The 27,018-nt window shown below is 50.2% G+C and overlaps 1 protein-coding gene across 2 annotated transcripts; it reads right to left on the bottom strand.

Moving 5' to 3' along the window:
• Positions 1–166: 166 nt before the first annotated feature.
• LOC128915922 (sulfate transporter-like) lies at positions 167–27,009 on the bottom strand. 2 transcript variants are annotated; one of them, XM_054216872.1, is made up of 5 exons: positions 21,943–27,009; positions 20,316–20,540; positions 18,871–19,501; positions 14,496–18,065; positions 167–7,891 (listed from the first exon to the last, which is right to left on the bottom strand). In XM_054216872.1, exons 2-4 carry the CDS (start codon positions 20,438–20,440, stop codon positions 16,467–16,469), a joined length of 2,355 nt encoding a protein of 784 aa, XP_054072847.1. In that variant the 5' UTR covers positions 20,441–20,540; positions 21,943–27,009; the 3' UTR covers positions 167–7,891; positions 14,496–16,466. The 2 variants fall into 2 exon arrangements, with proteins under 2 accessions (XP_054072847.1, XP_054072846.1); XM_054216871.1 differs by having other exon boundaries at positions 20,316–27,009.
• Between the last annotated feature and the right edge of the window lie 9 nt (positions 27,010–27,018).

Here is a 27,018-nt window from a genome sequence, read left to right as displayed (position 1 = left end):
TCCAGGATTATCAAAGAGTTTATTCAGCCTGAATGGGATGACTACAAAAATTTAATTAAATTTTTAAAAAGAAAAATTGGAAAGGATTAAAGAGGAAGATAAGGCAGTGGCTTTTTCCTCTCTGCCCCCCCCTTTTTTCCTTCTGTAACAATAATAAAGCCAAAGATCTAGTTGAGAAAAAAAGTGTCTGAGTGATTCACTGGGACTGAATCACAGTCACTATGCAGTGGAATTCGCTGCCTTCGCTTCTGCAGTAGTAACTCCGTCGCTGCTTTAGATCACTGGCTGCGCTTTCAGGCACAGATATAAGACAGAGAGGGAGATAAAACCAACTTAACAGAGATGCTTTTTGGTGTGCGCGGCGTGTTCCCTTTGAACACAGCATGGTCTCCTTTGCCCAGTTGTGTGGGATGGATTTTATTAAAAAGAGAGCCTGAATAAATTAAGTTTCTGAGGGTTATACCTGCCATTAGATCATGCAGTCCTCCCACTCTGCTGGGGAAGAACTTCTTTCTTTCTATTCCATTTTAAATGCAAGCTTCCCCACTCTCGCTGGGAGGTTACCTCTGAAGTAAGCACTCTGCCTGGGCCACGGCATCTGTTTGTACCCAGACCTAAGCTGGAAAGTCCAGATGCAGCACCCAAACACCTTGGATCTGTCAGTGGTTTGGATACCAGTCCATTTTGCGAGGGAAACCATTGCGCAGAGGTGAGGCAGGAGGAAAATTCTGGTCTACATCTGATTTACAGCATCAGCTGATTTGGTGCTCGTCCTTACTTAGAATTATGTCTCACTGTTGTCACCACCTCCTTTCTTTACATTATTCATTATTCGGTCCAGGGAGCGCTCTGGATGCTACAGCATTGCCATGCATCCGGGTTCCTGGACTCATGATAAAAACGCTCAGCCTGAGATAAGATGGGAAGCAGTTGAAAACCAAAGTGATCAAAAAGAAGGGGATAACACTAGTGATACTTAAACAGACAGCCCTTTAAATAATCCAACTCTGACATCTATGGTTTGAAATCTCACTGTTTGCAGAGCACTTTGATTTATTCACCATACTTCATTTACAACACTACCTGGATATTTTAATCTTAAATCCAGCTTAAGGCAGGTCTGACTTTAAGCTTTGGAGGACAACATTTGCATTCATTTTTAACAGTGTAACTATCACTGTTCTTAATACAGACATCGTTAATTCAGGTTTCATCTGAGGGTCGCAAAATTATTTTGCAAGCATCGGAGCGACCCTTTGAGGTATTTCTTATCTCAGGACCAAAGAAGAAACCAAAGCAAGGGGCAACCGCGTCAGCAGCAGCTGGAGCAGGGCCTGGCAGCTGCCTGCGGGACAGGGGCTCCCCTCCGCACAGCAGCGCAGCCCCTCCACGGCCGGTGCCTTGGGATGTCTTTCGCAAAAACCTCTCATCTCCATCTCCAGCACAGCCCCAACTTTGAAATGGCCAGAGATATGTAAGACCACCTACCCCTTTCCCGGTTCCAGTCATGCGAGGTGGAATATGAAATAAGTCTGATATCAGGGGACAAGTTTGTCTTTCTTTTTTACTGGAGACAATTTTTTTGGAGACAAATTCCCCATTTACAGTCTGTGAGCTGGAAACTACTAAACAATCCATCAGAAATTTAAGGATGAGGGAGGCAAAATGACAGCGGATAATAAAGCACCCTCAGCCTGCACAGACGTGGGCACCTGGAGAAGCGCTGGTGCTGCTGTAGCTCCACAGGGAAGGACAGGAGGCAGTGCCTGTGCTGGGGCTGCGTCCTCCTCGGCTCCCTCTTCTGCCTCCAGTAAAGCCACATCTGCCCTCAGGCTGGCGCTGCTGCCGGCTCTGTGTACATTTTGGGTTTTCCTCTCGAGCATGCACACCCACAGTGCTCCCCAAGCCCGAGTAGTGTCTGATGGGTTTGTGTCCTCTGCTCTTCAGCGTCCTTTGGCGTTTCCTCTGACTCCTCCTGGGAGAGGCTCTCGGAGTGCTGGGCCATCTCAGTCCTCTCTCCACAGGCCACAGAAGTGTGACAGAACTTTTCATCATTTTCTTTTAACTGGTTTAAAAAAAAATTGTATATCTAATGAAAATTGGTTCTTTTCTCCTGCAAAGAAGTTTTGGAAGAAAAAGACCTGCCTGGGAGGCAGAATTACATCTCCCGCCTCCTGCCATCCCCCCAGTGCTGAGAGGCTCACAGCACCCCGGGGCATCAGGTGTTTGTCTTTCTGCACTGCAGGAGGCACTGGCTGCTGCTGCTGGGGCGTCAGGACCACACTGCTGAAACCAGAGCATAGATTCTGGTACCAACTGGCAAAAGAGAGAGAAGCCTTAGTGCAGCGCAGAGGCAGCTAGGGGCTGGCGACACCGGCATCACCTCTCCCACCAGGCAGCAGGGAGCACACCAGACACTGGGCCACGCTGGCGTTATAGCCCTTCTTCCTATAAATCCTCCCTGCCAGGAGGGAAGGTGACACAGACCCCTTCCCTTCCTTGTCCCTGCCAGAGCAGAGGGATGAACTTGCTGTGAAAATGCAAGCAGGAGGAACCAAGCCACGGCACGCGTCCGGGCAGAAACCTCCTGGAGCTCCGAAGAGCCCAGAGGCTGCTCCGCACCCCATGCTCAGTCCAGCGGCTGCTCCGCACCCCATGCTCAGCCCAGCGGCAGCCAGGTCCTGCAGCCGTCTGCCACGGGCGAGATACCCTGAGCTGTAACCCCGGCTGCGTAGGAGCCCGCGCTGGGCTTCATAATTTATATGCATATGAGTCTGCGTATATTTCCATGAGCACTGCATCTCCGAGTGAATAAGGATAACTATATGCAACTGTGAATAAAAGAGCTGAGTGAATCATTCATCATGGATTATTGATAGGATTAATTTTACCTCTTCTTCTGCTCTCAGGATGCCCACAAGCCCCCCTGAATTTATTTTCCCTCTTTTATTAAATATTTTTGAAGACGAAGTAGATTAAAGCCAAGTAATTTTTCTCCTCTTTGCTTCGCTGAACGAGATGGTTGCAGCCAGGTTAACCACTGCAAATTCTTCGCAGAAAGCGAGTGTCTTCCCTTCTGGCATCGGAGCCTGGAAGCTTCAAAATCTTTCCCCCTGAATGGTCACGCATGAGAAGTGCAGTCACGGGGATCTAAGAGGAAAATGAGCACCAGACAGGGGGACAAGCAGAAAGGAAGGGGTTTCAGGAGCTAGCTGGAGTAACTGACTGCCAGCTCAGGCAGGGCTCAGGCAGGGCTGCGCTCGGCTGCGGGACGGCGGGGGGAAAGGTGGTACAAGCTCAGCTCGACAGGTTCAACGCCCACGCGTCAGGAGGCTGTTAGAGCTCCTCTTTCTGACAACAAGGAGGAATCAGCTCCTCTGTGGACTCTTCAGGCAAAGTCCTGAGCCTCTACGCTGCCTGTGCTGGCCTTCCAGGCAGACTGCAAGGATGAAGGAGCCCGAGTCCGCCCAGGGCTGGGTACTGATGCTGCTGAAGGACCTCTGAAGGGTGGAGGGCAGAGCTGGCCTCCACCGGCAGCCGGCAGGTCGCACCCTCACCCATTCCTAGCAGAGGAAGGAAACCTTCCTCTGGCAGGGCTCTGGTGGTTTTCCACGTGGAAAGCATGAGATCTCAGCGACACACTCACGACATCAGAGAATGGCCTAGCACATTTCAGTCATGATCCAGCAAAGCAATCCTGGGCTTAGCAGTCCTGCCCAAGCAGGGAGGAGGTTCGTGTGGATCAGGTTATCCTCTGCCATTTCTCATGTGTATTTCTTTTTCATGTGCAGCACTTTTCAGGTAGAGCAACTGGCTGGGAGCAGAACCTGCTCTTCACAAGATTTGAAGCCCATCGCATGGTTGAGCACAGCCAGGAGTTGGCTCCCCGGCGTTTTTGGCAAATGCTGGCTGATGCTCAGTCTTCTGCACATGCTTCATGCCAAGAGTTTGGTAAGCCCGGTGCTTTCAGTCCAACTGTCCTTGTGCAGAAATTGAACCTGGCTCCATTTCCCACGCCGGAGCAGTCGAAATTCATCTCTGCAGGAGCAGCAGCCTGCTAGGTTCTCCCGCGTTGTTGCCTCTCAGAGGACTTTCCTTTGCCCACAAAGACCTCTGCTTGCACGGAGATCCCAGTGTCCACACAACCATGCAGCTGGCAGCGTGAATGTCCATAAGCACCACACGCAAAGCGCTGCAGCCCCTGGGAATAAAACACTCATTCAAACCAATTTGATTCACACTGGTTTTGCACGTCAGCTCTTCTCCAGACAGGACATTGTCTGCGGGCATTTGTACGTCCCATTATTCAGTGTGACAAGCACGTCCTGTCGTGTCTCAGTGTGGCTTCCCCTTGGCCAGCCGCACGCCGTCCGGCACCACCCCGGATGATTTTACACAAACAGGCCAGCAATTGTTCCCTTGCAGATGGCTGCGAACTGCGCTGGGGACCAAGGCTGCTGTTTCCATGGCAGCACGTAGATGATTCCACTTGTTAGCAGCCCTACTATTAAAATACAAACAAAAATAAACCCGGAGAGTGACTTTTTCCTTTCCATTCCTTGTTCTTTGGGGAGCCTTCACCCTCTGCTCCAGGCTGGAAACCTCAGTCTGCGGCTGTGGCTTTTCCCACCGTGTTTCCCCAGGGCTGCTGGCGCTGCGTGAACAGTGGCAGCGGTGTGTGGAGCATCGCACGCAGCGCTGCACAGCCTCAGGAACACGGCCAGGTCGGCTGGGGTCAGCCCTGAGACCGGAGTCTGCAGGGTCACGGCCATTCGGCAAGAGGGAGGCTGGTCCCTGCAGCGAAGGGAGCCAGCAACCCCTGTGCTGCTCTGGGGTGCCCTGACTACCCAGAAGGAAAGCCTAGGCCCCTCTTGGAAATGGAAAACTATTTCCTAAGTCCTTTACTTGCTCAGTGGAGCAGCATTATTTCTGATCATTAATCTTCTGATCATCAAAAATCTTCAAAAAGAAAAGAAAAAATAAGACTTCTCTGTTCAGGCTGTTCAAAGAGAGAACAAACTGGAGCCTGCAGGTGGCTTGCGAACCCTTTCTGGCCGCCAGCCTCCTGCACCCCAGCAGCCGCGATGGCTGGCACTTCCCAGAATGGTTTTTTCAAAGATGCTGGTGATCACTTTTGTGCTTGGCAAATACTGGCTGATGCTCAGTCTTCTGCACATGCTCCATGACAAGAGTTTGGTAAGCCCAGTGCCTTCAGTCAAACTGTCCATGCGCAGAAAGTGAACCCAGCTCCGTTTCCCACCCCGGAGACACTCGGTAATTTGCAACAGCTCAGCACATCAGAAGTTAAACCAGAGCTGCCCATCTCAGAGCTGCGATACCAATTTGTCTTGGGCTTGGACAAAACAGACAGGTGGCTAGTCCTCCTCCATGGCTAGGAATGGAAGTCGCGGCTGGGATTTGCAGAACTAGCCTGGGGTCTAATAAATGCAAAGACAATTAAGTATTTTCACTTCCAAGAAACAAATACCAGAAATTCTGCACCCAAGTTTAACTCGCTTGTTGTGCCACATTTAACCTTCAGTCCTTCTCACTTCTCCTTTCTGCAGTTTCCACACTGATTTTGGCAAAATACACTGCAACATTCGCACAGCCTTGAAGGGAAATTCATTATGCTGCTTCCCAAACACAGCAGATATTTTCAGCTAAATAACGGGCATAGTAGGCCAGGCCGGGCACAGGGGTGGAAGCGTTCAGCAAGAGAAAATCACCTTTCACCAGCAGCAGCTGCTGTGCTTCCTCTTGGAGGCCACACACAGTGAATTATTCGCGTGGCACGGTTTCTAGGGGGGAAAAAAGAAAAAGAAAGAGAAAAAATAGAAGAAAGGAAAGAAATGGCTGCCTCTGGTCCAGCCACAGCAGCCTAAAGCATCCCAGCAGTATTTAGCCCAGTTATTGTAGTGCTTGGGGAATAAAAGTGGCCCATCTAATACCGTACTTCATCTCTATAGTGGCTACTAGTGGCTACCTAAGGAGGAGGTTAAGAGGGAGCTGGACATGAAGGCTCAGGCACACATGCTGCATCCCTGGGACATTCTCCAAATTCTCCAAGCCAGCAGTGATCTGCAGTTAAAGAAGTCCCTTGGCCAGAGAGGATACCACTGCCTCGATTAATTGTTCTTCCGTTAATTACTCCTGCCAGATTACAAATACATTTTTGGCATCTGGCAGCAAGGGGTTCCTGCATTAATTACCCCTTGTGTGAAGCACCCTTTTGCGTATCTGGAGTGTACCACAGGCCTGTTTCACCTGGTGCTTCCTACTCCGTGTGTGGGAAGAAGCAGGGAGCAGTCCTCCCCTGCTCACACAAACACACAGGCGCTCCCAGGGGCTCCTCCTGAAGCTAATGCTTTGATATGCAATAATGTTCCTGTTTCCTTCAGCAGTGCTGGCACTAGGTGTGGAGATCTTGACAGCCCTAAGAGCCTATGAACAGGTATACGTCTTAGTCGGAGAGGCAGAAACCAGCCCGGCCGTGGCGGTGGCACCCACAGGGCAGCGGAGCACGGCACAGAGCAGGCTCTTCCCGACGCCCTCTGCCCTGCAGTGGCAGACCTGCCAACGCGCGGGGTCACTCCGGCCGTGACTACCTCCATATCGTGGTTAGAGGAACCACAGATTCTCCCAAAAACTGGTGCCCAGCCTCCTGTGGTGGCTCCAGGCCACAGGCAAGGGCAGCCTCAACAGCTTTCATCCGTGTGAAACAACAATGCCATCCAGTGGCTGGCGTGCCCGTGCTCCCCTCGGCACAGCACCCCAACCGGCACAGCTTTACCTGCCTTGATTTGAGGTTTCTTAGTTTATTTTTGGCATACTACCTCGTCTCAAAATAAATACTCTCCAGTCTTAAATGCCGACTGTCAATGCCCTTCTGTGCCCAAGTGCTCTCCCACCAGCACACACACCAAGTGGAGCAGCCCCGTTCCTGCGTGACCCCGTCCCCACGTGCTGCCCTGCGCCCGCACTCACTCGCAGAGTGGCAGGGGACACTTGGCACTGCCAACTGTTGCATTTAGAGTAAATACTGATTTGGAAGAGAGTCCGGAGTCCAACTTAACGCTCACCCTCTAATGTGTCCAGCTCTAATGCTCACCGCCTCCATGTCTCAGGTTTTTTTAGACTGAGCAAATGAAGCTCATTTCAGTTCCTCTCCCTTCCTCGACAGCTCACTCTCTTTACCATCTTCCTGCCCCGCTTTGAGCTTTTTCTTACCTTCCTGAAGGCCAAGAATCTTGGAGGTTTTTCCCTTGCTGCCAGAAGGATGGACATGAAGGTCTCTCTGCTCCCATTTTGCCCATCATGATAACACTGTGTCTCTTCCTCCTCGCCTGAGCTGAGCCCCTGCCCTCGCTGTCCCTGCGCCGCATGCCTGATGGCTGCTAGAAAGCAGGATTACAGCCTCTTGGGGGTGCACTGAAAATGATTTATCCTCCTCACTTTTTTCCAGTGATGACAGTGCCAAGGAAAAGAGTTTCCCTCCAAGTTTCTGAGACCTGTATTACTGCTAGATAAAAAAATTCAGAAACCCCATCATTTAGCTGTGCTTGACAACACCAACCTCTGCCTTAAGCCCTCTGTGGAAAACCATTTGCCTGCGCAGCTTGATTTGATACCACCTGCAGATAATTTGGGCCATCATTCACCTCTTCTGATATCGCCCACTTTGTGCCAGCGTGGCACGTCTGCCATCCCCAAGGATGCTGGCAAGCTGTCACCTACTGATTGCCACATTTGGAGCAAGCAGAGCTACCAGCCCGGGGATGCTCACTGGCTTCTCCAGCCCCAGTAATAAGGTCCCCATGGTCAGGAGTCCGCTTGTCAACTCTCCTCTGCTGTCTTTTAATTGAAATTGAAGTATTCTTGGGCAAGCAGCCTGCAAAAGAGGAAACAATAACAACATATCAGAGAAAGAACATTTGGTGGTGCATCTGAAACCTCTCCAAATCCTTGTCCCACTGATGTGGACCATGACCACCTCTTTTTAACACTGGCATTGTCCCTGGAGAAGGACCCCGGGGGAGTCCCCTGGGTTATTCGTGCAGTTGAGCATCCAATCTCCTCTACAGTTTGCTTCCTTAATTATTTTTAGTCTTGACTATTATCGTTGTTATTATTATTACTAACAAGTACTTCAAACTCTCAAAGGACATGATAACGTGCACTAATTAGCCTGCCAGATGGTGGCTGCCAAGAAGGCAGTGCAGAGCCTGGCATTCCCCGAGCTGTGGTCCGTGTCCGCCCCTCTCCCCTCCTGCCCCCTCCTCACTTTCCTCAGTCCCGCTGGCACAGGCTTCCCCGCTTGAACTGCTCAAATCATGATTGCCAGCAGCTGAGCCAGTTCATTAGCTAACGAACTCGAGTGGCCAGCCAGTGTGTGTCCCCTCCGCAGGAGCTGCTCTGGCTGGGAAGACCAGCAGAGCTCTGCTCTTCCCTCATTCTCTCTCTGACCTTTATTATTCCAGCCTCCCGTCACATGGATGGTTTTCCTCAGTGGGTTACTCTTCCCTTAGCACACTGTATCTAATTGGGAACTAGCCCGTGACCATCATAACAAACCCACAACACTCTCTGGCAACTACTTTCCTCTTTGCTAAACAATCCCTGGGGAAGCAGCAATATTTGTCCCTTCAAGCCAGGGCAGGGGTATGCATGGAGGTGGCGTGGATGCCATTCATGAGTTGGCATCAGCGCTGCTGCTCCCTGGCCTCCGAAAAGCTCCCACGAGGGGTTTTCTGCGTGAGGCTCGCCCTGCGCTGGCAGAGGGCAGGGCTGGGTAGACCTAACCCATGCACCCCCCTTATCCACCCGGGCCCTCGGGAGATGCCTGTTGCCAAACGGAGATGCCTCCCACGGCCAGCCCAGCCCCAGGGCTTTGGGACGGTGTTGCAGTGTCCCCAGCTGTGGTCTGCGGCGCAGCAGCGTGGGCAGCTCAGCCCGCCAGGGCAGCGAGCAGCACATGCCCTTACCTCAGCAGCCCTCGCAGGTCAGGCTGCAGCCCAGGGAACCCCTGCCTTTAAAAGAAGCCATGAGTCCATTTTTAGCCACAGTCATCATTCCTGCACAGAGCTGGAAGAACTATGGAGCTGTTTTCCCTAGCAAGGTCTCCTATGAGCTAGAGAGATGTGCGCCTCTAAGTGACTAATAACACATCAAGAAGCAGAGCACCCACTTGCAAATAGGAGGGAGCATCACCAGGCGAGTGGGACGGATTGTCATTTCCTGGGCAATGACGGAGGGCAGCAGCATTTGTCACTAAAGAGCCATGGCTGGGCAGCACGGGGCCCTGGGCCTGCAGTGATGAGTCAAATGGAGGTGCTTTGATCTGCCTCCCCTCCCTGATGGGCTTTCTGATTAAAAGGCAGAAAACGATCAGACACGAAGTGGAGCAAATTGACTCCATCCAATTCCTCTCCAAGCAAGGAGAAAAAAAGGGCAAAGAGTAGAGCTAGTTCAATAGCAAAATAGCAATTGCAGAAAGATTTCCCAATCACCAGGCTGACTTTGCTGTTTCGTAGGAGAACACAGAGACCAGCAGCTACTGCTACTTGTGAGTATCCTGGACACTGCAAGAATTTTGCCCAGAGTAATCTTCCTCTTCAGTTCATTTAATCTCTGTCCTTCTTCCTTTTCCATCCCTCCTGAGAACTGACAGCTTCTCCCTTTGGAGTGGCACTGGTCCCTATGGGTAGCAGGATGTGACTGTTACCTATGGAGTGGGGTGGTGGCACAGCCTTCCCTTTCAGGGATGTACCAGGACCCCTTCTCCCTAACCGCAGCCAACCTGGGCTGTGCAATGAGCTGGGATCTCCAGGGCCTGTCCAGCCATGAGTTATACTCTCTGCTTTTGGTACTTATCTCAGGCGGGATGAAGCTCCTGCCCTCTCTCTTCATCAGTGCCCCAGGATCCTACCATTCCCATTTACTTCTGCATAGCCCGAGTGAGGTGAGAGGATTCTCCCCATGCCTATCTTTCCAAAGTAGCCATCTCCCAATTTGTAGCTACAATTACCTGCATGCATTGTCCAGGCAAATGGTTGCTGAGTGCTCAGGAAAGCATCTAGCATGGGGTGTGTAACGCAAAGGTTGTTACTGTGCCTGCACCACATACTCCCTAGCCACCCACTGGGGAAACCTAAATCAGACTTGTCCCCCTGGACGCACTCGATAGCTGGGAATAAAACAGACTTCCTCCAAGGGCTCTGAACTCCCCTCTAGAGAAGCATCTCCATGTCTGGAGAAACACCTCTATCTTTATCAGCAGGGCTTGAGAGGATGAATTCCCATCACGTGTCTAAAATTGGAGGATGTGGCTGTGCCCCAGATGTCGTCGCAGCCTTAGCTGCTGCCCAGCATGACACTGCTGGGAAATTGCAAACAGGAAGATGCTGCCAGCGCCAGCTCCCCCCATAGACACAAGGACACGTTTCTCAGCCTCTCCAGGAAGCTGCTCTGCTTCTTTAGACATTAATGTTAATCACTCATGCAACTGCCCTTATCGCTCCAGGTGCTGCTGAGATAAGAGGTGCCGCTCATGCTGTTAATGTAAATCTGCTCTCCTTTGGAGGAGAGGCTGTTTGTAAGCAGGGAAGAAGAGGATCGCTGGAAGCCCAGCGGCTGCTGACAGAGAGCTGTCACCCCAGCTTCTCCAGGGCTCCCAGGGATGCTGGGTGGCTGATTAAACTGAGGGCACTGAGTCATGGTATCATCATAAAAGACCAAAGCGCCCCGTTTTCACAAGAACATCACTGAGAAAAGTCCCATCTCTTAGATTCACTGTGGAAAAACAAACTGATCACATTTCCAGGCAAGTAACATGGGGGATTTTGCATCTCAAAAGCTACTTTGTCTCTTTCCCTTGCTTTTCTTGGCCACTGAAAATCTGGAAATGCTACCAAAAATGTCACTTCCAAAGCTGTGTGGTTTGAGCCCTGGCAGCTCCCTTCAGCGACGTGAATCTCATGGCTGCTATTTTACAGCAGGTGGAGGGAGGGATGCAACTCAATGCAAAGAGGGTTTGGATGCTGAGTGACTTGCCAAGGACAGAGCAGGGAACAGCGTGCTGTTGTCCTGTCCCCCCTCCCAGGTTCTTACCTTCAGGCTGCACCACCTGTGCAGCCTTCATAGCAGGGTCCAAAAATCATGGAGGAGCTTGGAGACATGGGGGCTGGAAGCTCTTTTCCACGTGACTGTAGCAGGAAAAGACCCCAGGCTTTGCTGTCAAATTATCACAGCCCCATCATGCTGAAAGCTCTGCCTGCGGAACCAGAGTCAGAGAGCTGGGGCTTGGAAATGGCACAGCAGTGCTGGGCTTGGGGAAACACCTACGAGGTTGGGCATGTAAGTATGTACCCGCGCTGGTGTGCCGGGATGCCCACACCTGCACACTGCCAGCTCGGCGAAGGCAGCGTCCTCTGCCAGCAACATCATGTATTTGATTGCACAACAGAAATCACACTCAGCCTTTGGCCTGCAGTCATTGTGGCTGGAAGGAGACTACGTCCAGGAGGAAATATCTGTGAAAGCAGGCTGTCGTTTATGACAAGAACTTTACAGTCCCCCAGAGCAATCTTCAAAGAGAAGAATAAGTGTGGAAAGCACTTCTTAATCAGACACGTGGAGCTCGGGTTAGTAGTAAACTTGGTGCACATAATAAAAACTCGTCACACCTAGTGCAACAGCCGGGACTGGAGAAGACCCATCCTCCTACCTCTCCCTGTCTTCCCCTTGAGCCCACAGCTCGAGAAGGGTGCCTGGGCACAAGCCCCATGGCTCCAGGCCAGGCTCTGCCCCAGCTCTGCACACAGCCTTGGGGACACTTGCCCACAATCACCACCTGATGTTTGCAGCTTGGATTTTTCTTTCATATTGCCAGGGCATCATCCATCATCCATGATGATACCCCTACACCAGGCACCTGCACAGCACCCAGGACACTTTGTACTAGAGGGTAGGGATGAGTGGCAGAAAAAGGAATGGATTTTTATCCAGTGGCTTAGGAAGGGGTTTCTGATGTGGCCATCCCATGACTTTGAATGTTTTAGACCAGGATCTAAGCGGAGGGGTGCATGCCCCTTACTCAGTGGAAGAACTTGGAAGACGCCATGAATATGTCAGAGCAAAGCCTTTCTTCTGAGAAAAATAAGTAGAAATATGGCACAGCAAACCCATAAAGCAATCCCGAGCAGCAAGTTCTTAGATGAAGATGCGGACACCCACGGGGCTAAGCCTGGCAAGCTCCCGGGGAGTCAGGGAAGAAGGGGGCCCAGCAGAGTCCCTGGATTGTGCTGAAGCCCTCGGGAGCTTTTCACCCACAGATGGACTACGTTAGCCCTAGCCACTGTCTGCTGAGTCCTTTGTCACCAGGCTATCTCCAGTGAGGACCATTTCTTTTTTTTTCCTTTTTCAGGAAATCCAGTGCCAATGCCTGCAGCTTGCTGCTTTCTATTTCCAGCTCAGTTTTGTCTGCTAGGGAAAGTTTACATGGGTAAACTCTGCACATGCTGGCATCACGCTAACTGCTTTAGTGCAGTCACAGGTCTGCAGAAGCAACTTCTTGCCATTATACAGAGCGTGTGTTTCCAGGAACAGGCGATGGAAGCGAGGAGAACAGCCCTCCATGCAGCAATCAGTGTCTCATATGCTTTCTAGAAGGGGAAGCAAACACCCATCAGCCACGACAACCTTTATTCCTTAAACTTCCCCAGAGGGAGCATTTCAAAGCATCAAAAGGATTTAAACCTGTCCGGCTGCTGCTGAGGCATAATTAACAGTTGCACAGTCAGCTCCAACTGCAGCTGACAAAGCTTTAGCAGCAATCCTCTATTTATCACACTCCTGGAGTATTTATAGATCCACAGCAAGGCAGGGGGGAGAGAGAGAAGCAGAATAACAGGTGAGCTGCTTAACAGGAGGGATAACATTTGCTTTCAGCTGCACGGCACTTCCTCGGCCCCTGGTGAAGCTTTAGGGGACAGGCACACGAGAGGCCCCGGGGTGCAGCCTGTCAGGGACACAGTGGTGGGTCCTCTTGGGTGGGAGATGTGGTGGGTCAGCGCCCCACTGAGGTGCTGAGGTCCTTTGGCAAAGAGGGGGATTTGGGCTGTTGCAGTTGGGTGCTGGGGGTAGACGAGCACCCTGTGCCCTCACCAGGAGCCTTTCATCACCAGGAATTGGCCCACAGTTGTCGCGGTCCCTTCCTGCTCCTCCACCAGGAGATGCAGGTGGTGAGAGGCCAGCCTGACCTCCCACAACACTGCCTATAAGCTGACCTTGGACTGTGTCATTTGTCTTTCCTCATCTCTCCTCTGTGTCATTTACAACCCAGGGCCTCTTCATAGCAACTGATATAAAAATAGCAGTTATCCTCGAGCTACCTTGCCAATCTGTGGGGAACAGAGAAAGGCTGGGTCACTGAGACGTTTGACTTGTGGGCTGGAAGGTGATGCTGGCGCCGATGGGCTGGGAGATCTGGGCAAGCAGCCTGTGCAAGGACTGCCATCAAGATCCCAGCTGCTCTGGGCTGGAGAGGAGAGGGAAGGAGGTTGCCACCTCGGTTATCCTTTCCCAGGGAAAGCATCTCATAAAACTGCTCTCCTGGCTCTGAGCAGAAACCGCTCACATAAAAAGCCATTTCCCATCACAGAGGGCTGTGGGAACCGCTGCTCTGACAGTAATCTCTGTGCTAGCTTGCACCAGGCCGTGCCCAGGAATTATCAGCACTGGTTTTATTTCCTGCTGTGGCTTTATGACCCCACTGAGAACATAAATGCATCCAAGTCTAACTAAAACAATTTAATTTTCACCATAAACAGTCTTATGAAGAAAATTATGGCAATGCTATTCCAAAGGGGAGGGAAGGTCATAATCCTTGCAGGTAACAAGGCTTTTCTTCTCTACTGCCTTGCTGATTCTCTTCCGTTCAGACACAAAACTGCCCCATTACGCATTGCTGCATGGCTGATGCAGCCTCCCTGGGGAGTTGCCTCATGCTGCCATGGCCTGCCAGGACCCTTGGCGAGAGGAGGTGCTGCAGCACCTGAGAGCTGCACCCCGCTGGCACCCGGAACATGCCGAGCACGCCTGTCCCTCCAGCCCTGCAAGCCTCACACTGGCCTCTCCATCAATTCAGCTTCATCTGACACTTACAAGCTTGCTCCAAGGACCTGCAAGCAGCTGGGCATCTCTTTAATCCATTTGACCACAAGAAGACATTTTCCTGAGCAGAGCCGGGAGGTTTCCTTTTCCATGCACTTTATTTACAACAGCGTCCTGTCCCTGGGCTCTGGAGTCACTGCCAAAGCTAGAGTTCCCTTCAGCACAATATCTCTGGTGCCACGTTTCTTGGATGAGGCCAGGGGAATAGTCACATATTAAATATGCAACACAAAAGGTGTTTTTACAGATGGAGTTCAAGGAAGAAAAGCTATTCTGGTACTTGGCAATGCTGTGGAGCCTCACAGCTCAGAGCAAGGACTCACCCCTGGGATGCAGAAGCAGAGCCAGCACGACGCTGCCTGTCCCAGCCCAGCAGAAAGGACCAGTCCTCGTGTCTGCTTCGGAGCCAGGTCCCCTCCGTCAGTGCTGCAGGCAGAAGACAGCCCTGCCCGACAGCCATGGGTGGCAGCAACGTTTCTCCAGCTGCAGTCAGGATCCAGCCATTGCATTTGAAAGGCAGCACAAATTCTGGCAAACACTGGGAGAACCGTGGCCATTGCAAGCTATGGCACAGGTGTTCCTGATTTAGAGTTTATGAAGAGCAGCTGGTGATCTCAGATACCTTTTCTGGGGAAGAAATCTATAATCTCAGCTATAGAAGTCATGAGAACCTCAGTCTGTAAATAACAGCAGGGGAAAGCGCCTCTTCTCCCCTGCAGGAGACTGTCCTGAGCTACACACAGGGCCTGAGGGAGAACTATCAGCTGAACAAACTCCCAGCAGTTTCTGAAACTACTTTGTTTGTTTTTAAAGGAAGTGCTTTGCTGTCGCTGGGCTTGTTGCCATTGTTTTGTGACCGTTGAGGGGCTGTTAAACTCTATGCCATAGGGTGTTTGGAAAATAAATGAGCCTCTGCAATCCATTTCCTGCACTGACTCAGAGTGGCTGTCGGGGAAGAGAAGGGCAGTCCAAAATAAAGGTGGCAAAAGATGAATATATATCAGTGAGTGAGGGAGTGAGTGGGACGGGTGGTTCTCGTCCCCGGTGTAATCGGGCCATAGGCCCCATTGCTGCACATCTCAGGAGGCAGGTGAGTGGCCTTGCTGTCTGGCACCCAAAGATGCCTTGGGGCATGCACTTCTCCACAATGCAATTTTCAAGGGACTGTGCCACAAGAGAGGACGCTGGCATCCTTTCCCTAGTTATTCTGCGTAGGGCCGTTATACAGGTGCTCGAGGTGCACATAGAATGAAACTCCAAGTAACAAGCTCCTGTTGCCTTTGTGAACCTCCCTGGTGGGTCCGAGCAGGCTGTGGCTCCTTTCCAGTCTGGGGGTGCACACCTTGAGCTGCACAACACAGGGGAGTTGCTTGCCTTCATGCCTAGCCTTGGAGGCTGGGGCTGTGCCCCCCCATGGGGAGGTGGGAAGCATCACCAGGGCTCCTCAGAGGAGCAGATGGCAGACCTTGCCTACAGCTCCTCTCTCCTTTGCCTTAGTGTCCTTTCTTGACCCTCCCTCCCCACAAAAAGCAATCAGATGGTGGTTAATGCCAGGGTGCCACGGGGAATGGGATTTTCAGACATAAAGCTTGGGTCGCTCACAGCCCTCTGGGGACAAACCCCTGCAAAGCCTCCTCCTGTGATTGCCACTGCCGCAGAGTGACACCTATTACTGCCTCAAGGACCGTGGCAGTGCTTGTAACGCAGAGGGACAGCATTGTCCCATGCTGCTGGCCCTTATGGACAGTGTGAGGACCAGGCCACTTCCGAATGTCACCGGGTCAGTGAGGGACACTGTTCCATCCCGGAGGTGGCTCCAGCTCACCTCCTGCTTTTCCACATCCTGACAGTTGAGCAGTCTCTTGACGGGGCAGGAGCTCCCTAAACCACAGCAAAGGGTGCCACGATCAGCCGGAGGCACCCTTCTAGCCAGCCCTGACCCAACCAGCCCTGCCCGGGGGCTGGGGGCTGGGATGCAGCACTTGGGCTTGAAAGCAGAGCGGTCTGACACCCTCTCTTCGACCCCTCTCTTCCACCAGAGCCGCGTCCCCCCCGGCGGACCGCGGAGCCCCGAGAACTGGAAAGGTCGGCTCAGTCTGTTCATCACGGCTCACTCGTGCCCCCCAGTGCCCACGAGAGACACCTATCCATGCGGGATAATCCCCAGTCCCCAAATCCTTTTGCCCCATGCCTGGTGCTGGCCATTCATCAAAGTCTTTTTTGCACGCTCTGACTGCACGTACCAAGTGCATCCCAAGCCCATCCCCATCAGAAATCGTTCCTCACACACAGGGTTACAAAGACACCTGGAAGTTCAAGTCTTCGGGGTCTGGGAGAGCATCCTTTTTCTCCTTGCTCTCTTCCTGCTGCACATGGTACCGCTGCTCAGCAAACTGCACTGCATTGTGGACGCTGTGGAAAGCCAACTGACCGCCACTGTCTGTCTTGCCAGCCCAGCCTCCCTGCCGGAGCAGGTGGCGGATGGAAGGGTTGCAGTTGGCCAGGAGCACCTCGACGCCAATCTCCTTATAGTCATGATGCATCTCCTTTAGCACAGAGAGGCCCCCGGTATCTATAAACTGCATTGCCCCACAGTCAAGGATTAAGGTGTGCATACCTACAGAGGGAGGGCAGGCATCTACTGGAGGCTTCTCAGCCCTTTTCTTGGCCTGTTTCAGGCAGTCAAACCTGGTGCCAAAAAAGCTCTTGCTGTTGGCTGTGTCTGCATTTGCCTGGGCCTCCACCCTTTGGTGCTTAGTGGCCAGCAGGATAGGATTTACCCCGGTTTTCTGGTAGAGAACAGCTTTGAAATAGTCCTTGTTGACATAGTAGAGGGATGACTCGAAGCGGAAGATTTTGATGTTGACAATAGTGCTGAGCTGCTTGTAAGTGGACTGGTCCTCGTAGATTTCTGTGTTGCTGACCTTGCCCAGGAGTGTGGCCCTGGGTCTCTGCGTGCGGAAGATGACACAGAGCAGAGCGAAACAGACGCCCACGAGAAGCCCAATCTCTGTGGTGATCAGCATGGAGGACAGCATGGTTGTCCACCACACCACTGTGTCCAGCTTGCTGAGCCGCCACATGCTGGGGGTGTCACGGAACTTCCTCAGGCCCCCCCGCAGGTTGGCAATGGTGACCACCCCCAGGATGGAGGTCTGCAGCAAGTAGAAGAGTGGGGCGATCCACAGCAGCACTAGCAGCAGCACCAGGGAGGTGACCAAGCCAGAGACCTGGGTCTGGGTCCCTGTGGACTCCTTCAGCAGAGTCTTGGTCAGGGCCGCAGAGCTAGCAAAGCAGTAGAAGAAAGAAGGGATCAGGTTGCACATGCCAATGGCAATCATCTCTTGGTTGGCACGGACAGCGTAGCCATGCTTTTTGCCAAAGATTTCTGCCAGGGAGACAGTCATGGCAAAGCCAACAACAGCAATAGGCAGAGCATCAACTGCCAGGCTGGAAAACAGGTTTATATCTGGTAGAGTGGGTTTCCTGAAACCGGTGGGGATATCCCCACAAACAGCAGACTTGTATCGCTCTTTGAAATTAAAGTAGTAAGATATTACTGTGGCTACAATGACCACCAGCAGCTCTATGGGGAGTGGGGCCTTCATCTTCTCCTTATACCTGTCATTGATCTCTTTGACGGGCACTATGATGGCCAAAGCAACCAGGCTGGTGACCAGGTCACAGATGTTGGTGTTCTGGATGTATCTGAAAAGGTCAACCCAGGTCAGGATGAAGGATCCCACCCCTTCATGACGAGGGATTTTCAGTCCCAGGAGACACTTCATCTGGGAGGTGATAATGGTGAGGCTGGAGCCGGTCACAAAGCCACCGAGGAGAGGTTCTGACAGGTAGACAGCCACAAAGCCCAGCTGTAAAACCCCCAGCAGGATCTGAAAAGCAAGCCAGCCATACCTTTAGCATTGATGAGAAAGGCTGGAAGAGGTGGCTGGCAATTTGTGTCAGTTTGCTTCCAGTTTAGCAGCTCTGGCTATTCTGTCTGCTGAGCATTCAGTGCGAGGCAGAGGACACTGTGTTCAGTAGTTAATCTGGGGTATGAAAAACTAAAGGGACCTACCTCTAACACTTGTCTGTGCCTAGAGATGCCATACAAAGAGGCCTACAAGGTCCTTGCTGCTGTCTCCTTAGAAGCGATAAGGGCACATATTTAACACTCAAAGTCCAGGCAGCAGCCCCATTACAGCAGCTCTGCGTATCACTCGGTGGCATAAAACCGGTGTGATGGACTGAATTTTAGTTGTTCCAGTGAAAGAGCCCGAAGTTGTTCAGTGACAGCTAGGCCCAGGCAGTGGGGAGCCCCTTTGAAGGAGGGGCTGAAACCCTGCTGATGGCAGGGTCCTTGAAGGCTGCTCTTGCCAGCCCCAAACCTGCTCTAACCTGCACCAGGAGCCAGCCCAGCCCCAGGACTGATGTGGTGGGAAGCATGGTTCATAGTTCCTTCTCCTCCCTTGCTGTGTCTGATCCTAAGGATGTTTCAGACAAAACCCCCCATTCAGCTGTGTTTGGGGGCTTCTAAATCACTACATTTGATTCAAGGGTGTTGGGGTCTAGTCACATCAGGAAAGGTTTCTCATGACTTGTAAGTCTGAACCAAGACTGGAGCTCAGAGACCTTTAGCTCAGAGAAGTTCCTAGCAGGGAAAGAGAGAGGAAACAGCACAACAGTGAACATTTGTACCTGGTAAAGACCGACCAGAAAGCTTAAGGAAAGGGCCACAGTGATGGCATAGCAGCTTCTGTCACAGGCACCCGTCCCATTGCTGGAGGAGGTGGAGTTGCCCGCCAGTGAAGATCCAGCGTTGTCATTGCTGTACCCTGCTAGCTGGAGGTGCCGGTTCACAGACTGCCCAATCATCAGGCACAGGACACCAAAGGAGCCCACGAAGTTATGGCGCGAAGTGGCCATAGCAACGTAGATGATATTGCAGAAGAAGTTGGTGTAGATTCCGTAGATGGGATCCTGGTTGGCTAACAGGGAGTAGGAGATGGACTGAGGGATGGCAACTATCCCCACCAGGAGCCCAGATACAACATCCCCAAGCAATTGCGTCTTGATGTTATACCGGGGAAGCCAGTCCAGCACTGGGAACAGCCGACAGAAGAAAGTGATGATGGTTTGATAATCGCATGTGCAGACCTCTCTGGCTTTCTTTAGGATGAGTTCCTTGGTGCTGAAGTCTGTGGGCTCATACTCCTCCAATTTGACACATATAAAATTGGCAGGAGTCTCTTCTGGCATTAGGGAGCCCAGTGCACCTTCGCTCTGTCCTGACTTCTGGCTCGATGTGTCCTCCATTGCACCAGGAGAGCTAAGGCAGGAGAGCAGACAGCCATGAACTGTTACAGTCATGTACATAATGTGCTTTGCTTAGCTCCAGGGCTCATGGAGATGGCATGGATAAATAAATAAAGGAAAATAACCTCAGGAAAATCAAACAGAAAAGCAATACCCCATAGTGCCAGTTGATTTGTTTGTTTTCAGTTATGGGACTGATCAACCACAACCCTGAGACCACGGTTTACACTGCATTCACACTGGCACAGATGCCCACACCAGGGCTGGAGCTACAGACCCCTGTGATCCTTCCTAACATACCTCTTCTCATGAAACACAGCAGCAGGACAGCTAAGATCAGAAAATATTATTTCACTGAAACTTCTTCGGGAAGCCTACATTGCTTGATGACACTTCCACTTAAGCAAAAACTATTTTGAAAATGCTGAGATATTCCAAGTGATGCTTTAGGAATGTAACATGTGGGTAAGGGAGGTAATTTTCAAAATAGTTTTTCCTTTAACATTTCAAAATTTTAAATTACACTGCTAGCTTGCATCAAACAGGCCCATCACAGGGGCTCCTATCTGCAGAATGAAAGCATCCTTTCTCAGTCTGGTTAAGTAACTCATTCACTTTCCAGAGCTATTCCAAGTTTTTCAGTCAAAATGCAGCTGCAACAAAGCATACCTTTCTGCCATATCTGAACAATACACACAGAGAAAAAAGTCTCCCAAGAGGAGACCTTGAGTGGCTGCAGTCAGAAATCAAACTGAGACGATGAGAACTCCCACTCCCCTGCCCCATGGCTTCATTTCACATCACTTGTCCCAACCCAAATCTCTTACCTCTGTCTGCGGGGAGATACCCTGGGTGTTTTCTCACTACCCGGAGCTTCTCCCTGGCAGACAGACCTGTCTCTGAAAGCACGAGGCTCTGCAAACCTGTCTCTTTTTCCTTCCTTCTGGACCATGTGCCACTTGCCTTGAGAAGAGATCCGAGTTACTTAGCCAAGCGATCGGCCCTTTTATCTCCCTCCAGCCGATGAAGATGGTGCAGCCAGCCAAACAGAGCTGTATTTTGAAAACAAACATCGTTCTGGGAGCATATTTTTGATGAAAACTTGTTTTGGCCATTAAGAATGACTGAAGAGGTTGAGAGAAGTGTTCCTGCCAGATAACAGTATTGCTGGTATCTGAAGATATGTTTACTAAACACGGGGAACAATGCAAAGAAATCTTCCTGCGGGTGCTGTTGCTCTGCCCCTCCTTGAATTGAGAGAGCATCATTGCCTGAGGTCTGCCAGGATTCTCCGCTCAGGTTTTCATCTATTCTGGACAAGCTTTTTTTTTTCAAAAAAAAAAAAAATCAAAAAGCAAAACTAGTTCCAGAATGACTTTTCTTTCCTGGTAGCTTTTCCACCAGCGTGCTGCCACCAGCCCCCTGTGCCACCTGGGCTGCACCGGGGCAGCAAAAAACAGAGTTCTGCCCTGGCAGCAAAGGTGTGATGATATGGGCTATTTCTAGGTAGATAGAAGAACTCAGTACGTGTCGAATCTGCACGATCCACATTTTGCACATGCCTTTTAAAGACAAGCACTAATTTTTTTAAGCACTATTTGATTTTGCTTTGCAGAAGTAAGCACAATTTGGAAAAGTGCAGGGTTGCATTTCTTTTGTAGGTAAAGGTGACCAATTGCATTAGCAGCCAAGAAAAAGGGTAATGTCTTATCATCCTGAATTGAAACAGCAGCCTCATAAACAACAGCTGTAACTGTTGTGCCCTTGTGATCCCTGCCAAAACCTGCCTCAGACCTCCCAGTACACGCTCCCGTTCACCTCGTTCTCCCCTTTCTTTTCCATCTCTTTTCCATCAACCTACTCTTTAAGGCTTTGCGGGATATGCCATTGCCCCATGGAGCAGGACAAACACCTGGCAGTCAGGCAGCTCTGCCCCGGCCTCTGCTCCTGGTACCAACTGTGTGCTGGGCTTGGGGAGGGGGCTGAGAGCCCACGGCATTTGGAGAGATGGTGTGGGGTATGCAGAGATGACATTTTCACAAGGCTTTGATTTAGATGCTGGGGAGACACCCTGAGGGAAAAGAAGGGGAAGATCAGCATCCTGAGCTACATTTATCTCATCAGTGGAAGTCTGTATCTCAGTAATTAGAAGTAAATAAATAAGAAACATCAGTGCTCTCTGGCAGCAGGAAAAAATGAGAGCACATGGGAGAGGAAACAGCTGCTCAGTGTATTTATCTATTTATATGAATTCTTTATTCTCTGCCATTCCTCCACAGCTCATGTATTTTCAGGTAGCTCCCCTTTCCCTTCCCCTTCTTTCAGTAACAGACTGTATCCTTCCTCAGCCTTGTCATTCCTCCTGTCCTTAAAAGATGATCCCTTCATATGCTTTAATATCTTTCCTAGTTATAGCTCATTTTGTGTCTTGGCCTGTCTGGTGTCTCTACTCACTCATTTTCCTTTTCCATCTTCTTCCTTAGCAAATGACCCAAACTTCCATTTTCCATATGATTCCTTCATCTTGAAATTCCGTCACTGAAGAACCAGTGAGTCTGTCACTGAAGAGCTGGCCAGGCTCGTCCTTTAAGTTGGCTTGTTTCCTGGGATGAAACACATCTGAGCACAATCCATCTTCGGGTTTTGATCTCATTTAGGAAGCGTTCATCTCGAGTTCTGGATCTTTGATCTGTCCACCGTGAAAATGGGACAAAGCACTTTTTCTATTTGTGACAGTACCTACGCTACCCTTAACCTCCGCCCTGCCTTCACTGCTGGCTGCTGCTTTTCCTTCCAACTTCCATCTTCACTTATACATTCTGGAACTCTTTTCTTTGTTATGATTTCTGTTACCACCTGATATAGCTTGGCGAGCCTTGATATAGCCATGCTCTTCCACCTCTCCGAGGCACAGGTTTTGATGAGCCGTTCTTTTTTCCATTCCTTCTGTCTCCATGCCTCCCCTGCCATCCTTCCCTACAAACTTTTTTCTCCCTTTCTTGTGTGCAAACTCCCAGTTGCTTTTGTATACTCCAAAATATTCCATACTTTCCCTGCAATTTCGTTCTCAAGCTCCTTATCCCAGCTGGCTTCCCCATGTATTCGGTTCTCTCATTGAAACAGCGTTCGGTTTTCTCTTTGAAACAGTGAGCCTTCATGCTAGAGCAGCTTCTGTATCAGCACAGCTCTCTGTGCTGGAAATTCAGGCTGTGGGCACTGAGGAGAGGCCAGTTTATGTTCTCCATCCCGACAGAACCAAGAACATACCTGGCTACACTGAACACTGTGTTCATCACCGAAATCACTTTTACTGTATGAGGTGAGGCAAGGGCAGAAACTGCAAACATTTCATGTTTGCTCTAGAAAACATATAGCAAATAGCTTAAAAAAAGAAACCCACCGCAGAACTTCATGTGACCTTGAGGTGGCTAAGGCTGCCCTGCCTTCCAAACGCAAGGTCACTGCAGCTAACTGCTGAAACTCTTTGTTTTCAAATGCATCTTCAAGGGTTGTTCTTTATTGTCACTATAAACTTACTTAGCTATTTAGCTCCTTTCTGGGCTAGGCTGCGTTGGACAGACCGTATTAGCTTAAACAACGTGTCACCCTCCGTTTTTAAGACAAGCAGAAAGCATGAAGCACGAAATCCAAATTTTTCATTTATGGCATGGTACATGAGCAATTTAACATCCACCTATACAACAGCCATTGCAGCCAGTCTGATGCAGAGCAGTCGAAACCCAGGCTCCCGATACAAGGAAAATGCAGTAGTAGGCTATTTTGGTTTTCTATCCTAAAGCAGAAAAAAACCCACAAAATTGTCTGGGTCCATGATTATTACCCAGGCATTTTGCAGCAAGTAAGCATAGTAAATTCAAGTCTCTGCTGCCATGTCAATGCATCGCTTTTGTTTAACAGGACAAGCTGGCACCTCCAATTTTCTTTGCAACAGAGCTAACTGCACAGCACAAGGATTTTTCATTTGCTTTAAGGCTCGTAAATACTCTTATGACTATTTGGCTTGTGGAAGACTTTCAAATAGCATCCCACATGTCTTGGCTCCATAAATGGGCCAGCCTGGCTTAGTACATGGCTACACCCCACTTAGATCACATGCAACTTTATTAAAAAAAAGGAGAGTGAGCCAGGTAATGGTGCCAGGTATCTAAGAGAGATGCTTCTCCTTCCCTTCAGATTTGGGACTTGACAGTCTTTTTGGATGGCTGCTGGTTCCATTCCACTTGGAAATGAATTTTCAGTACGTAGACATCTGCAAAACACCATCTTTTTTTTTTTAAGGGAAAAACAAGGAAAAGGAGACAAGCCCAGAATTAGTCCCACTGCTGAGATATGGCAGAATGCAACAAAAGTGCCTGAGGACAAAAAGACTGAACAGAACCTCTCCTATGGTTTCTTGGAAAGAATTATTCACATTTCTGCAAGACAGAGCACCAGAGAATGCAGAAGCAGCACACTAGGTCATCCCAGAAAATAAAACAGTTTTTGCAGCCTCCTGTTATTTTGCAGGGCAGTTTATGCTAACGTGCAGGGGTCACAGCAGAGCATGCCAGGCAAAGATAAAAGTTCTCTCCAGAGATAAACACTGTGAGGCCAAAAGCGTCGCTCACCCTGTGACTGCACATGGTAATGCAGGCACACCACTCTCAAGTCTGAGAGGGACCAAGGAACCTACAAATAAATAAAGGACGTTCACTTAAGCTACTGCTCACTCCCAGCAATTAACCATGAAGGCAGACATGCAAGGAATGTTTTTTAATGTATTGTCCTGGTTTGAGGTAAAACAGAACCAATTTTCTGGTTTGTAATTTTACTTTTTAGCTGGGCCTCTTCTAACTGACCAAAGTCTGAAATTAACAGCATGTTGTTCAGAAACTGTTCACTCTCAGAGTGATAAGACCTGATTATACCAAGGAATTATACCAAGAGCACAGAGGCTCTTGCTTAGACTTATTGCTAGAACAACCAAGGTCAGCTAATTTCGCTGTTTTGCCCCATTAGAGGGTCAGAAGCAGAGAAGCGTAGAGGGGTCCAACCTGCAGGGAGGAGCAGACGGGACAGGCGACCCAAAACTGACCAACGGGGTATTCCATCCCACGTGCACCACGTTCGGTATAAAAGCTGAGGGATCAAAGGGGCAAGGGGCTCGCTCTCTTTCTTCAATAGCCGACGTCTCAGGAGGACCCTGTCTGTTCGTCTGCCTTTGATCCCAATCCGAGCATTCCTGACTCTAGTTCCGGAATTCAGCTCCTGTAAGTCGCTGACTCCCGTCTGGGACTTTCCCTGTGTCTGCTGGTGACGCGATCGTCATCCTGGCAGCTGGATACGGTTTTCTACATATTGTATACTTTTTTATTTTATTATTATTTCTTATTTCCTTATTTATTATTATTTTCATTAAAGTAGTTTAGTTCTTTTTTCTAAACTCATAAATCTCCTTATCTCTTCCTTTCCTCTCTGAGGAGGGGGGGAGGGCCATCTGTTGTTCTGATTGGCCAATCCGGCCAAAACCACGACATGTATTTTGGAAGATGTAAGGTGGAAGCTATGTCCTTGGAAAGAGACTCAATGTGGAGGCAGCAGATCTAGAAGGACATGGATGAGCATCTTTGGCTGCAGAGGTCATACACCGTACATCAACTGTCCAGCTATGGAGGACACTGCACGCTGGGTCCACCCTGCTAACGCCCTGCTCCAAGTCCTTCCCCCAGCACTGACACCCACTCCTAGAAAATGGGAAAAAAAAGCACTTCCAACCACATCAGCTACAGGATTTGGGGAGCATTCCCAATTTATATAAGGAGGGTGAAAATAATTCCTTGCCAACTTTTGCAGTACTTTGTTGCTGTTTTCATGGTTTTCCCTGCATGATTTTCATGTTTTTCCCTGCATGACAAATGTCCGGTGCTTATGACCCTTTTCCAAATTATCAAGCTAATAATTGAAAATGCTATAATGGCTCTGTAAACAGATTAAATTGACTACAGATGAATACAGTGGAATAAAATCGGGGAGATGCATTTCTATTTCATGCTGAATTGGCATTCAGCCCAGGCTATTTGGCATCATTTCAGACTTGACCTGTGTGTGCTGCCGACGAGCCCTTCACGGCACTGAGGCCGCGCTGGTGGGATGCTGCTTCCCCCTGCAGCTGCTGTCTCACAGGGTTGCCCTATTTGCAGGTACCACCACTTGCTCCCACCGTGTCAGGGAGAGCTCCGTGGCTGGCTCCCGAGCTCTCCCAGCAGCCATCCCACATCAGCTCAATGTGTGCTGCAAGCAGTAGAGAGGGGTCCTACAGAGGTCACATCTCAATGTCACGGGACAGAAAGATGCTCCAGCAGACGGGTAAGAAGCCCAGAAACCGCAGCATGTCTCCAACTACCTGCCATATAACACGATTGGATCTGCTATTAAATTTTAAACAGAAAGAGAAGCTTTTTCACACAAGACAAACGGTGGGACAGACTGCCGCAGAGTGTGGTGGGAGTCAACAGGTTTGAGAAAAGGGATTAGGAAGCTTCACAGAGAAGCGCTGCAAAAGCTGTAACAAATGTCTAAGTGGTCAGAAGTTTCTAGCCTGCTGCTTACCAGGTGCTGGGAGGGTTCTGCATGGGCTGGATCCCTGGTATACCTTTCCCAAGCCGCCTCCACCTGTCTGTGACCCAGGAGACGGGGCTGGGGGTCTCATCTGATACAGGAGCATGTAGGGCGAGAATTAGTTGTCCACAGGTAAGGTAGAGCCTTGAGCAGCACAGGTAAAGGGTGCTGCTGATTGAAGCCTGTTATCTCAGCTCTGTGTCAGCAGGAATCAGAGTCACCCTGCTGCAGGCAATGTCTGTCCTATGCTTTTCAAGAGAGCAGAAAGCTCCTGCTGGCATTTTCTGTAATTGAGTGCTCCTACCACTCTGTTGGCACCAACACAAAAATTACAGCATGTGCGCTGAAGTCTCCTAAGGTAAAAGGCCTCCTCAGGTAAAAACTGAGCTGTGCTCAATCAAGAAAGTCTTTTGTGTAACTCAAGGACACGTATGCAGAGATAATGCTCACAGTAAGTGCCCAGAACTGCACCCAGAGCTGCTCTCATTTTTGCTATGACTCTCACTGGCCATGACCTGAACAAGTCGTATTACCTGTTATGTCAAATAAGGCCAAAATACATTGCAGAAATTTTGTAAGGCTGAATAGCACCAAACCTGACCAGATCTGTCATTTCTTGCATTTTAGGAATACGGACCTGGCCCACAGGAGGGTGCTGCTCACCGGCACACAGCACATCATCGTCATCACATTGCTTATTACTTATTATTCCTGAGACAAACGGCAGCCTGGTTGCACAGAGCACCGAAGTCTGAAGGAGGTGAAAGCCTGCTCCTGGCCACGTACCATCAGTCAATGCCCTGGTTTATGCTGGCAGGAAACTTCCACGTGTGCCTACGTGTGTACAGAGGGCGGGAGAACAGTGCGCACAGTTGTGCATACACTGTGCTTCACAACGGGTACTGGGCACAA

Source organism: Rissa tridactyla, chromosome 11, assembly GCF_028500815.1.
Source record: "Rissa tridactyla isolate bRisTri1 chromosome 11, bRisTri1.patW.cur.20221130, whole genome shotgun sequence".
NCBI classification, from domain to species: Eukaryota; Metazoa; Chordata; class Aves; order Charadriiformes; family Laridae; genus Rissa; species Rissa tridactyla.
This window is presented reverse-complemented; position numbering and strand designations above follow the sequence as displayed.

Excerpts from the sequence above, each read along its gene's own strand:
- LOC128915922 (XM_054216871.1), bottom strand. The coding sequence starts at position 20,440 with ATGGTCCAGAAGGAAGGAAAAAGAGACAGGTTTGCAGAGCCTCGTGCT. Across the intron at positions 19,502-20,315 it reads GTATCTCCCCGCAGACAGAG|CTCTCCTGGTGCAATGGAGG; the intron begins GTAAGAGATTTG and ends CTCCTGCCTTAG. Across the intron at positions 18,066-18,870 it reads TTCTGGTCGGTCTTTACCAG|ATCCTGCTGGGGGTTTTACA; the intron begins GTACAAATGTTC and ends CTTGCTTTTCAG.